The sequence below is a fragment of the Diaporthe citri genome, assembly GCF_014595645.1.
Source record: "Diaporthe citri strain NFHF-8-4 chromosome Unknown scaffold_1, whole genome shotgun sequence".
Lineage (NCBI taxonomy): Eukaryota > Fungi > Ascomycota > Sordariomycetes > Diaporthales > Diaporthaceae > Diaporthe > Diaporthe citri.
The window spans coordinates 6,883,491-6,895,548 of NW_025064846.1; the positions used below are offsets into that span (position 1 = coordinate 6,883,491).

The 12,058-nt window shown below is 52.2% G+C and overlaps 1 protein-coding gene across 1 annotated transcript; it reads right to left on the reverse strand.

Moving 5' to 3' along the window:
* Nucleotides 1–232: 232 nt before the first annotated feature.
* Nucleotides 233–4,151, reverse strand: INS49_001820 (uncharacterized protein; the record flags this gene model as incomplete). The annotated part of the gene is made up of 3 exons (XM_043162641.1): nt 233–1,922; nt 2,000–2,522; nt 3,956–4,151. 3 exons carry the CDS (start codon nt 4,149–4,151, stop codon nt 233–235), a joined length of 2,409 nt encoding a protein of 802 aa, XP_043031147.1.
* Between the last annotated feature and the right edge of the window lie 7,907 nt (nt 4,152–12,058).

Genomic DNA, 12,058 nt, shown 5'->3' on the forward strand with positions numbered 1-12,058 from the left:
AAGGGGCAAAAGAGGCTATGCTGCGGTATTCGGTCTCCCAAAATCAATATCAGTGCCCTTCATAACAGGTCAATGAATCCAACCAATACCTGCAAATATCATCAGTAACACAAAGAGAACCATATTGGGGCCAAAGAAACCTACCAACCCTGACAGCAATAGCCAGCAAATTCATCTCTGGGCTCGCAACTGTGTCACGATGGCGGTGACGCCTATTTTCAAACGTATGAACTCAAGAGCTTGCTTTCTCCGTGATCATGGAGACATCATCGTCCACAGTTGGTGTGTCACCGTCATCTTTCTCGGTTATCGAGCTCTCGGTTCCCTGGTCAAACGTTGTTGTACTGCCGGTGGTTGATGAGTGTGACACAGAGCCTTCCTTCCCACTCAGGGTAGCACCCTCGTTTCCATCATACACCGGGTACTCTTTCTGGAACTCAGGGGTTACACTGAATTGCTTGCTTTGCTTGTCATAGGTCAACCACTTGCCAGAGACGGCAAGGCAGTAGCCCAGCCAAAGGACCCGCTCTTTCCTCTGCTCGGTCATGGAAGCAAGTTCAAAGGTCTTCTCGTCATCATCGACCTTGTCGCTGGTGAACCAGTCAGACGGGAACAGCTTGTCAGTCCAGAGGAGGCCTCGAAGTGACCAGTCCTCCGGTAGGGGTCTGTCGCTTGGCCGGGGAAATTCTTCAGACTCGATGCGTTGATGGTTCTGAAAGTTAATCGACAAGGAGTTAAGCATCAACGCCACCAGCGCCCAAGGGAACCAGTCCTGAGTGTGCTCAATAGCAGCCTCATTGCCAGCGATGAACTTCATGAAAGACAGGCGGACATTGAGATAAGGCAGAACATTGGGGTCTCCGTAACGGCGGGAGATGATCGCATCACACTCTCTGGCAAGCTCAGAGGCTTCGTTGAAGACCTTGGATGGTGTCGGCTTGTCTTCTGCTGAATTTTCCATGAAAGTGTCTCTGTCTGACTCCGGTAGAATGGCCGTCATCAAAACGTTGGCGTTGCCATGTGTATTTGCCTCGGTTTTGCCGTACTCCAGCTGGGCATTGCAATTTGAGATCGCAATCAAAGCGCCGGGCTCCATCCAGCTCCTTGTTGTTCGCGCAATGTGGTTATCCAAAGGTGAAAGAAACTGGCTCTTGGCTTTTTCGTATTCGACCATGAGTTCGTCGCGATTCTTTGGGTGTGCCTTGTCCTTCTCGTCCGTGTTGCTTATGATAAAAAGAATACCGTGTGCCTTGACAAAATTCAGGTCGATGGCTTGAAGCCGAGTCTGGGTTCCGTTGATTATTGGATCGAACAGTGTGAGGATGCTGTCTCTCGCGGACTTGAATGGTATTGCAACACAGAGACTCTTGGTATAGTAAAAAAGCTGTTTGACAGCATTGGGCCTTGCAAGAATTGCTAGGTGATGGTGAAGCCTCCCGGTAGTGGGCGCTTTGTCGCTGGCCTTGGAATACCAGTACCTTGACACCTCTGTCCAAATCTCCCGGTCGCGGATATCCTCATCCTCGATGGCCATCCGGTAGCGGCCGAGGTCGCCCAGACACTCGATCCACGTATCTTCAAAATTTGGGACTGTCTCGTACAGCAATGCCATCATCGAGTACGCGAGGTAGATGAACGTCAGCATGTGTTCCAGAGAAGCAGGAAGCCTGTGGCGTAACAACTCGAGGAACGAATGTATACCATGGCGCCACATCCTCGCCGGCATGGCATACTTTGACGCAAGTCTCCTCAAAGCTGGACTTGCGGATGGGTGCTGTGACGCTAAAAAGAAGTCGTGGTGTTCATGCAAAAGCGTGCGGTGTAGCGCGATCAACGCCTGCCATTGTTCGTTGTTGAGTTTCGGACTTGATTCATTTTGCGCGCTTTGCGAACTGTCGACCTCAATGCACTTAGACTCGACCCTGAAGCGGTTGAGAGTCGGTCAGTAGGACATCGCAAAGAAAGAGACAGTCGCAGCACGAGACAGGAGGTAACATACATGACCAAGCCCGCATAAATGCCCTTTACTTCAGCAACTAATTGCTCCTGACTGATGGGGCGAGTCTCAGGCTGTCCAATCATTTTATTTACGGAAGGATCTTCCTCCTCCACCGTCTGATTACTGGCTTGTCGGCGGCGGGATTGGCGAGGATGTTGTTGAGGAGCGGGTTGGGCTGCCGCCTGGTTGCGGGTCGGTATTGGATCACCCTCATTCCACAAACGGCCCTTTGTTCTAGCTGTTGGCCGCGCAGGGAAGTCGGTTGTAGACCCTTCGGCTGGGGTATTGTGTTTTGTTTTGGAGCGTCTATTGGGAGAGGGCGAGCGAGTGCGGTCCGCATTCACCGAGGTCGTGGGACTCTTCAGCCGTTTTCTAGCTGGCGAGGAATCCTCGGCGCCTTGGTCGCCACTCGGAGCAGGTTCAGAAGGAACTCGTAGGGCAACATCGTCACCTTTGTCGTTGCTGGGACCTTGCCGTGAGGGATCTTTGGCGGAGGGCGAGGGAGGCGGCGGCTCCCTCGTGTCTGTTGGGGCAGCTTGGTCGCTGCAAAAGTGCAAAGTCAGTTGGGCACAGCAAAGTTTGACGATGTCACAACGCACTTTCTTGCTTGTCGACGTAAATGATTTATCCAGCCTTGTGCTAGATTTGCCATTTTCAAGTGACGATTTTGAAGAAAAGATAAAAGCGCAGAGTCCTTGGCGGGACGGGAGAAGGTGCGTTGATGTGGTCGACGACAAATGGTGGGGCATCGGGCCTAGTCTAGGTAGGTACTCCGTACATGTGGTTTGTGTGGTGCAACGAGCAGGACAGCAAAATACAAGCTATGTCAATCACGGCACCACTTTGGATCCGAATCAGATCATGAACACCTCTGTCATTTCAAATAATCTCTGGACGAGATCATATTATATGTCCACACAAATTCTGGAAATTCTGGATTGATGTCCGGTTCGCGAACCATCCGAACCATGCTCAAGCGAAAGTGCATTGGGAAGTGCTGGGGACTTGCCAGGTACTTAAGTACCTGCTCCATGCGCCTACCTAGGTAAGTAACCCGGCAGATACGTACTTTGGTTGCCTGATTGCGAACCGCGGGTCGCCATTGCGGCTCTGCGGAGTTCAGGGTCCCAGGTCACCCCCTCGTTCAGCTCTTCCAGCTCTTCTGGTCGCCCAGGCTCTGTCAGACACTCCTTATGACCAGGCTGCCCCGCTCAAGCCTGATGCTTGAATGTTCGTTCTCGAAGGTTGTCCGCCAACACCACCAAGTTTAGCAGTTGCGAGCAATGACATTGCACCAAGGACAGCTCCAGCCAGGGGCAGCAGACAGACTCACAATGATCTGTTGCAATACATTGCAGCCCCCCTCATGCACTCATTGTAAGATGGGGGCGGATAGGGTAGAAAGAAAAGAGAGACTAGGCCAGGATCCGTGAGGGGCAAAATGATGACAGCCGGGGGGGGGTTTTATAGGTCTAAACAGATGCGGCTGAAATGGAATCTTCAAATGCCTCGCACGCAACGTTGATTTCGACGAAACCAAACCGTCGTCAGATAGTCATGTAGAAGCCCGTCGGTAGCTCTGTTTCAAGGACAACCTCGTGCTCTTGCACCCCCTTGAGCGTTGTCGGCATCGGTTCACCGTGTCGGGTCCGGGAGACACTTCTCTCTGCCTTCCGCTGCTGTAATTGTATCCAGAGCCAATCCGCACGAGTGGTACTGATTGCAACAAGTGGCAATCACCATTTTGGTATGTTACATCCAGCGTAGCCCAACCTCGTGCCATACATCTATCTCGTCCCAGCCACTGCCGGGCGTCTTGTCAGGTCCCCTCGTCCTCCCTTCCAAGCTCTGCCGGCATCTGCTCTGCTGCTCTTCTTTGTGTTGCACTCCTGTGCTTTGCATATCAACATTTGATAGGCTGGCTGGTGTTACAACCACCAGCCACATCCCACTTACTGTAGAGATCGACCACATGGTCGGGCTGAGCCGCCGACCCTTGACTTCTGCCGGTGATTTGCCATTTCCGCTTCTTGCCCCACATCGCCGGTTCCTCTCCAACACGCCCACCAACCTCGTGGCTGCCAGCGTTCTCCTCTCTGGTGGTGAAGATGATGCCTACAGGTTTTGTCGGTCTGGTTTCGCCCCGAGGCATGGTTCAAATCGCTAATTCAAGTCACAGCTTGAGTACAACTATTGATCCCAGTCGTATTGCTGCCAATCGGGCTCGCCGTCTTTGCGATGTGGCTGTGCCGTCTATCACCGCGACATCGGGGTGGCGGGTGGCGCAAAAGACATCGTGAAAACTGACTCCCTCGCCTACACCAACGTCCTTTTTAGAAGCAGGAGCCCTCTTTGTGCTCCAGAGACACCAGTAACGACCATTGCCACTGCACCTCGGGCAAGACCAAGACCATGGCCTGGCCGTCGTCGCACACCTCGGAGGCTTCGACGACACCCCCATCGTGTTATACGACCAGGACCAACACGGACACGGAAAGATCAGTCGACAATCCTTCCCACTTGAAGAGATTGTAGTCTGCATACTGTGGGATCACGAACTCGATTCGTTGGGTAACAGACGCGTCCTGCTCGCGGCCCACGCGATGAGGTCCAACAATCCTGGATGCAGCTGCCTGGCCAAGACACATTCCCTTCAACTCTCTTCCGGAGTTGAGCTCTGATAACGATGCACACATCGCAACGTCTCGCCACGTCTCGCCACTCTTTGTGGCGGTTCACAGATAATCGGACCGATGTGCGCGTGGACTTCGTTCTCGTCACTAGTTGGTAGCTCACTCCTCTGCTACCAGGTAGTCTACTTGATGAGTCAAGGACCACAGTCAGCTGGTAAGCAGGTTTGCTGCCTGTTCAGCCGTGATGCAGGGGGTGTTCTTGTGTGTGAAAATGGGATCCATGGCAACTGCGGTATACCTCACTGGTCGCCTCTGAAGGCCCTTCGTCGCCCAGCAGGGCCCCTCGGTATACAAGGGCGAGCAACGCGATGATTGCTTGCAGCGGTATCACAGCTAATATTCTCTCAAGGCCTTTCCAGGTCTTCATTGGGCAATCTCCTCCCCCTGCTGAGTGATCTAGTGCCTGCTGAAAGGCTGATCAGCTACTTCAGCACCTATAAGGCAGCCGCTCACCCTTTTGCCCTCGCGCTGACTACCCTCCCGTGTTGCTTTTCCTGAAAAGGCAACATAAATCATTGGTGGATGCGGTCTCGGCTTACGTTGAAGGTCTTAAGCCCTCGTGAATCGAGATGTGAGCAGCAAAGCGAGTTTTCGTCATTAGCTGGGCAAAGCGGAGCCTCGTGAGCATTTACGATGATGAGGTGAGAAAACTGCCTAGAACTGCTCGTCGCCTTACGAGAATTCACAGCCGTTGTCAGGCGAGTAGGTGACATTGCCTTGTCATCGTGACGATGGGGCAGTGCTGTACCGGGCTCTGATGCTCGGTGTACCCTAAAAATGTGACGGTCACAAGGCACTAGATATTCGTGAAGGCTAAGTTTCCTTCTACGAGACGAACCTCTTGATTGAAAAAGTCCATGTTGCCTGGAATAAGCGCCAGGGCTGGGCGTACAAAATAGGTAGCCTTTGCAAAGCGAGCCTCGTAAGTGTTTCAGCTGCAAAGCCTTACATGTGATGCTTAGCTGTCTTTCATGAATATCAATACGTTTCTGCTAAGCGTCTAGTTCATGACGTACAGCTTTTGTGGTCTGGCTCTGATTGGGAAGACTGCTGGCCAACATTATGGAAGCAATAGTATGCCTAAAATGTTACATACACAGGAACTCCATATCATTAAGACCAGTATACTAGCAATTGCCACATTCAAATATTTCCTCTGGAGCCAAAGAAAGGACTGCAAACCGATCCGTTATTGAAGTGGCTTCGAATAACATCACATCGCCAGTGGCACAAGAAACATTCAAGTGACTGCATATCTTCAACTTTATCATCATAGGCACATTCCAACCCAACGGAGTGTGGATATACTTTTCATCGCGTCAATAACAAGGCCCAACCAATTGCCTCAACTCAGGCGCCAACGCTAGCAAGATCAAATTGGTGTTGTACCCGACATCGAATTCAGATGTGTTTGGTGACTTGCTCATAGCGCCCTCTCCATCCGCAACGGGAGGACTGCTCTGGACAGCAGGCGGCTGGGAGTGGGCTCCTGCATAATGCGTTGTACACCGTAACGTACTTCATGGAAACAATTGGAAGCTTCGTCGCCTCACACATTCACCAATACCCGCCGTCAGTGCGTCCATGAAGGCAAGCTTCAGCCCAATACTTTTTCCAGAAACAGTCTAGTCGGGTTTGGTGCATTCAAATGAAGGCAGCGACTGTCCCCTTCCAGCCACCAAGATGTCTGTGCGAGTGAAGATCGATAGCCCGAGACGAATTAGGCAAGACTGATGATGCCTGCGCAGTTGGACATAGGTCAATTCTAGACCTGAGTTCTTGCGCAACATCCACAAGCGGTGAACATTTCGAAAGAACATGGGGCGGTCAGCCAGCCATAGGATTTCAGCGACATCGGCTGAACACACAAATCTTGTGCAACCAACCAGCCTCTGGATTTTTTTGGAGTACATTGACAACACAGCATTCCCGGCGGTGAGAGACATTTCGGGGAGTCCGATTGACACACTCCAAAGTCCCGCGCCAGCAACAATTGCCTTCACTAGTACACGGAGCCACTGGTCCAGAATTAATGTTTTGACGAGCGAGAATATACCGAAGGGCAAAGCAAGCGTTCCGTAAGGGTTGGTAAGTGCTTAGTCTCGTGGCAATGCCTGCAGGATTGAGGTATCCTTGCTTGAAGCCGCACGCCTAAACCAGGGTTGGGCTCCAATAGCTTTGCCAAGTATGTAGACCTCCGTTCACTCGGACTATTCATAATTTTAGCCTCAAAATGAGAGAAATGATATGAGGCAATCATTTGGTCCACATGACGAGTGATCCAGTGAGGTCAATCCGCCCGTTGGGGCTGTCTCACGGGGGGCATGGGCCATGATCAACGTCTGTGGGTCGGGCGGTGATGGTGCCTTGCAAAACAAGGGTCCCAGCAGCTAGGTAGCAATGAAAGCCTCATCAATGTTATTGGAGACAGGAATCGGAAAGCGAGAAATGTTATATCATTGTCAATATGTACATTGACGAAGTAACTTGAGTAACAGAAGTCCCGGGATGCTCGTCGAGAATAAAGAATTTCAATTGCAGATTATTACACCCATTTGCTTCTTTGTGACAATACTCGCAACTGATTGCATGAAAGCAGAAGGGGCGGGGCTTGGGCTGTATCGTACAGTTGCCGACCACGAGGAAGGAGTTCAATTGGCATTTAATGGATTGGACATCAGACTGCGTATAGTTATGCAGTAGTCACATATTCTGCGACATGGTGTGGCAAGAGTGAGTAGCATACAGGCCCCATGAGGCATATGAATGCCAGGCACGGATAGAAGAAGACGAATTGCAATGGTTCAGAACGGATGGTACACAGAAAATCTCGCACGTGGCGAGTAAAAAGTGTGTTCTTGTACGATCTCAAGAGGTGACAGTTCCAGGAAGAAAACAACCTCGAAGGATCCACGTAGCTCCCCGATATTTCTAAGGACCCGGCATGATGAGCAGCCGGGAACGCAGAAAGCCAATTGCCTTCATGCTCATACCTCTACCTCCGGTGGGGAACTCGATATTGCTGCTTGTCCAGTCAAAACGGGCAAGTGTAGGCGACGTCCCACCACAGCTCCCTGTCTCGGCATCGTACGTTGAGATGGAAATCGATGCCTTCAATTCAAAGACGAGGCAGAGTTTCTAAAATTCTAGAAAGAAATCGAATTTTTGGTTGCCACACCTGGAGTTTCGCCGCTGTCGCTAAAAGTTCTCTAGGACGGTGACATTTGGACCAGTGTTCTGGTCACACACAGTGGCAAGACGCCCCAGTGGAAGCAACACCATGCGCTAGGGGCGAAAGAAAAATCGGCAAGACACAACCACTGGGTCTTGAGGTCTTTAGAAAATACTTTTCAGGGGTCGCGAGGAACTTTTGCGTGTTGATTGGAAATGCATGAGCGGAGCTCATCCTCCCACGCTCACTGACGATGGCTGGCTGCAAATCATCGACGACGATAGGCACCGCACCACCAGCTCCGCCTGGTCGCCTCAGTTGGGACCAAATCCTCCGCCCGTCCTGGCACGTGTACCACTTGTTGTCCTTTGCATGAAAATAGCGTCTAGCAACCACCACATGGGGGCAAGATACACGAGCGGCCCAGGCATCGACAAGCCTCCACTTGGATGGCACAGGGATACTGGCAACGTTCCTCCATGGATCTTGCGCGAATCAAGAGTCGTCACACTCTCCAGCAGGGCTCGTACGACAACAGAATCCTGATGGATGGCGGTCGACAAGGCAGTGTTGTGGATGCCTTGCTGGTTCCCAGTACTCAGCGAGTACATCCGAAGAATACAATTTGCTCAGTCGGACCGAGACTCGTCGGAGCAGACTTTGCCCCTAGGGAAATTTGCTCCACTCAAAGATCTCCTCCTTCTCACACAAGTCGAGGGATCCATACGCCATGGAGGCCATCGTGCCGTGGTTCGGCAGAGAAAGGAGCTCTGTTCGCCCTGGGCTTCGTCAACTTGGTCGCCTGACGTTGTCGTCGGGCATGGACGCAGACGTCCCATCGCCCTGCATATCTCTGTGCTCAATCAAATGATGGAAAGAGAACGCCTGGATCACTGTCAGCGAATTCTGTGAGCCCACGTTTTGGTTGCCTACAAGAGGCGGTCGTCTCATGACTCGAGGGCGTTGCCCCGACGCAGAGACAGGCATCGAGACACCAGCTGGAGGACGGCCACGAGGCGAGACTGATGAGATTGGGCTCCATTCGAGTGTCAGCCGTGGCTTTTGAGGCTCTCCATGCGGTTCAACGCAGAATCAGGCTCGGATGGATGCTTCTCCCAAAGGGAATGGGCGCTGTGTCTTGTCCTTGCGTCACTTGCCGTCCAACAGAGGGGGAGACGAGGCGATTTCGATTGATGACTGGTTGTGTTGAAACCTTGCTGGTGATCGACTGTTGCCGGATCTGTACTCCACGACCAGAGCTTCTGCTCGAGGCTTACTCGAGCAGACATGAAGCTGGCTGCCCGACGGCTTCGGAATGTCTTTGGTCAAAACGTCGCTTGAGGTCTTGCCTTGCTCGGAGTGAGTCGAGGAGAGGTTTCTGCATCCGGCAGCCCCATTTCGACCAAGGAAGCGCTTATTATGTCGTAGGAACGAGGGTGATGGGTGGCTCACAGTTGCAAGCGAGTTGAACCAAGTCGGTAGCCAACACCGGATGTTGATCAGCACTGATAGGGCCATCGTTGTGGGACCAGTTCGAGCTGCTCGCATGATCGTGGCACGCTAACAATGCAACAAAGATGTAAAGGTAAGGTCGGTGCAAGGTCTCCTTGTCCATCTCTCCCTGACGCCCTATATATGGCTCTGTGGCTCTCGAAATTGTTTGGTACTTTCCTCCGTTCATCTGCAGAGCAGTCCTCCCCGGCATGTTCCGGCCCGCCCGCTATGCCAGGACCCGGATCTTAGCTGCGGTTGTCTAAAATTACTGCCTGGTATTATGGGCGTCATAATATCCCAAAGCTCCTACAAGGGTTCAGTCGATATGTTGGTATGTGTGTGGCCTGAGGTTGAAGGCCACAGCATCTCGTGTCCATCCAGTCAAACCCTCCATGTGCAGGGTATTGTGTCCTAGCCCCAGGGGAAGAACTCCTAACAGCCCTGTATCTCGCTTGAGTGGACTCAAATGCAAGACTTGGCCATTTCTCAACCTCTCATATAGAGTTGGTCTTCCAATAGTGAGGCTGACATGCCGTGCCGCCCCTGAGTGCATCAACTCTTAACCACTCTGGTTGTTCCCCGGTGCAGTAGACCCAGCTAGAGGCCCGCCACTAATAAGTCTGCCAAAACGCTTGCACAGCTGTCATCTATGCGACGGTAGACTGCTCTCTACAACGGCAGGCATGGAATTCTCCGTAACAATCCAAGCTGATGTGAGGCGGATCTGTGTAGACTGGCCCAGACTCTTCGCAACGTGAGGGACGATGTGGAGAGCTGACTGCCCAGTGGTTCCTGTTGTGGAACCGTGCTTCATGCCCAATTATGGCGGATGCATCTGACCGTACTCAGCTGCCCAGATTTGGACAGTTATGCAGCACCATTGGCAAAAACTCAATTGCTGAGTTGATATTGGATTAAAAACGGGGTTGGTGCAGAAAACGGCGCGTTCTAGTGGCAGCAGTGGACCCCTGACGTTGGGAAGCCACTGCAATGGGACCATATTAGGCCTTCATACCCCCATTCAAGGCACCCGAGCGGCTTGTTCAACCCTCTACAAAAACGTCCTTGTTTTTCAGGACCCCAACCTCGTGATGTTTTCCGAATACGGTTCTCAATGTTTCCAATGTTGTAACTCCCGAAAACGCGGTTGATTCCCACACAGGCTCAACCACGATGTCTCTCACTGCGACCGAATCGATGTTGCTAAACCATCACTGCACCTCTAGGAACGCCCTCCGGCTGTTGGCTCTTTCGCTCGACCACGATCTAAACCTTGTTCTCCACTCCTCCAGCGCCCAAGCGGAGACCTAGACAAGGCAACCAGCTTTTAGTGGAAGCAAAAAAAGCCTCGCCTCACGACGCGCAGAAACCCCTCATTGAAACGTCCGCTCGGCACTCTTCAAAGGGCTCGTCTTCAGTGCTGCGTGATTTTGACGGGAACTTTTGGCAGAGCTTTTCGCCCTGAACCCACGCCCTTTGTTCTTCTGTGTCTGCCTCGCGAGGCAACTGTCTCCACCTTTTGGTACCGGTTTCAACGCCGCCGGCGGATCAATTTCCGGTCACAGGAGTGCGACCGCTCGGGCAAGTGTTCCACTGATCGGGCATTCTCGTCGGAAACGATAGAGTGATCAATAAAAGTAAACGAGGAAGCGCCTTCGACAGTATTGCGGCTGAAGTGCCAGTCGGAGATGAATGAGCGCACGGCGAATCGCGCACGGCGAATCGCTGGTGAGCCCCCTGAGGCCGGGGGAATTCATGTAAGTTGATTGGCTGGCCACATATCTCAGGGAACCGCCCCCGGGCCGGGAGCCCCTGGATTGCTGCTGCCTAGTGGCTGGTATTGAGGATCTGTCCTTGTAATCCTATATGGCTGCTTTCCAATATTGTCCAGTGTCTAAGCCATCAAGGCGCCCCCAATCCTGACCCTGCAGCAGGCAGGTCTGCTCAACAGCGTACATGCTTGTCCTACATCTACGGTAGAATGGCCCCACGGTCAAACGATGAGGCTGGAATGTCGTTTATCAAGGCAACCAGCAGAGCACAGTTGGGCGGTAGTGTTAGAATATTGCCTGATCGCCTCACAGGCAACCTGATGCCTCGCCGACATATCAATAGAAATTGATTGCGATGTAGGTGACACTCTACGTGAAGTCCAAAACGCCTGGGGCCCATGGGCAACAGGCATGGGCTCCTTGCAAGTCACTGAATGCCTTTCCTGGACACAAACATGGCAGAAGATCTGGAGGCTATCTGGTGCACAAATTCCAGCTGATGATCATATTTGCTAGTAACCAAAAGTACGCCGTAATACGCTTGTGACTCCGCGCAACGTCTTTGAGAAACATCTCATACAGTAGTGTTAAATTCATGTACACCCGAGACCAGCACAATATTCAAGAAAACATGAGTCACTCTGTTTTACAACCTCTCAACTTCGAGGGCCGGGCCCAACTGCTGGGTTCAGCTCATCACGGGAGAACTCATCACCTATCAAACACTCGCTTTTCAGAACCAGCTGATCACTTCTGAGCCCGAGGCAACGAGGCACCGGACTGAACCCAAACAACAAACAACCAGTCGTTACCAATAGATTCAAGGGAGGGATCCGTTTGATGCCCGAAACAGCCACTGACCACAGCAATGCCAGGCCGTTGCAGCCACCAACATCCCAACATCCACCCTTGGGCGTGTCTACTATGC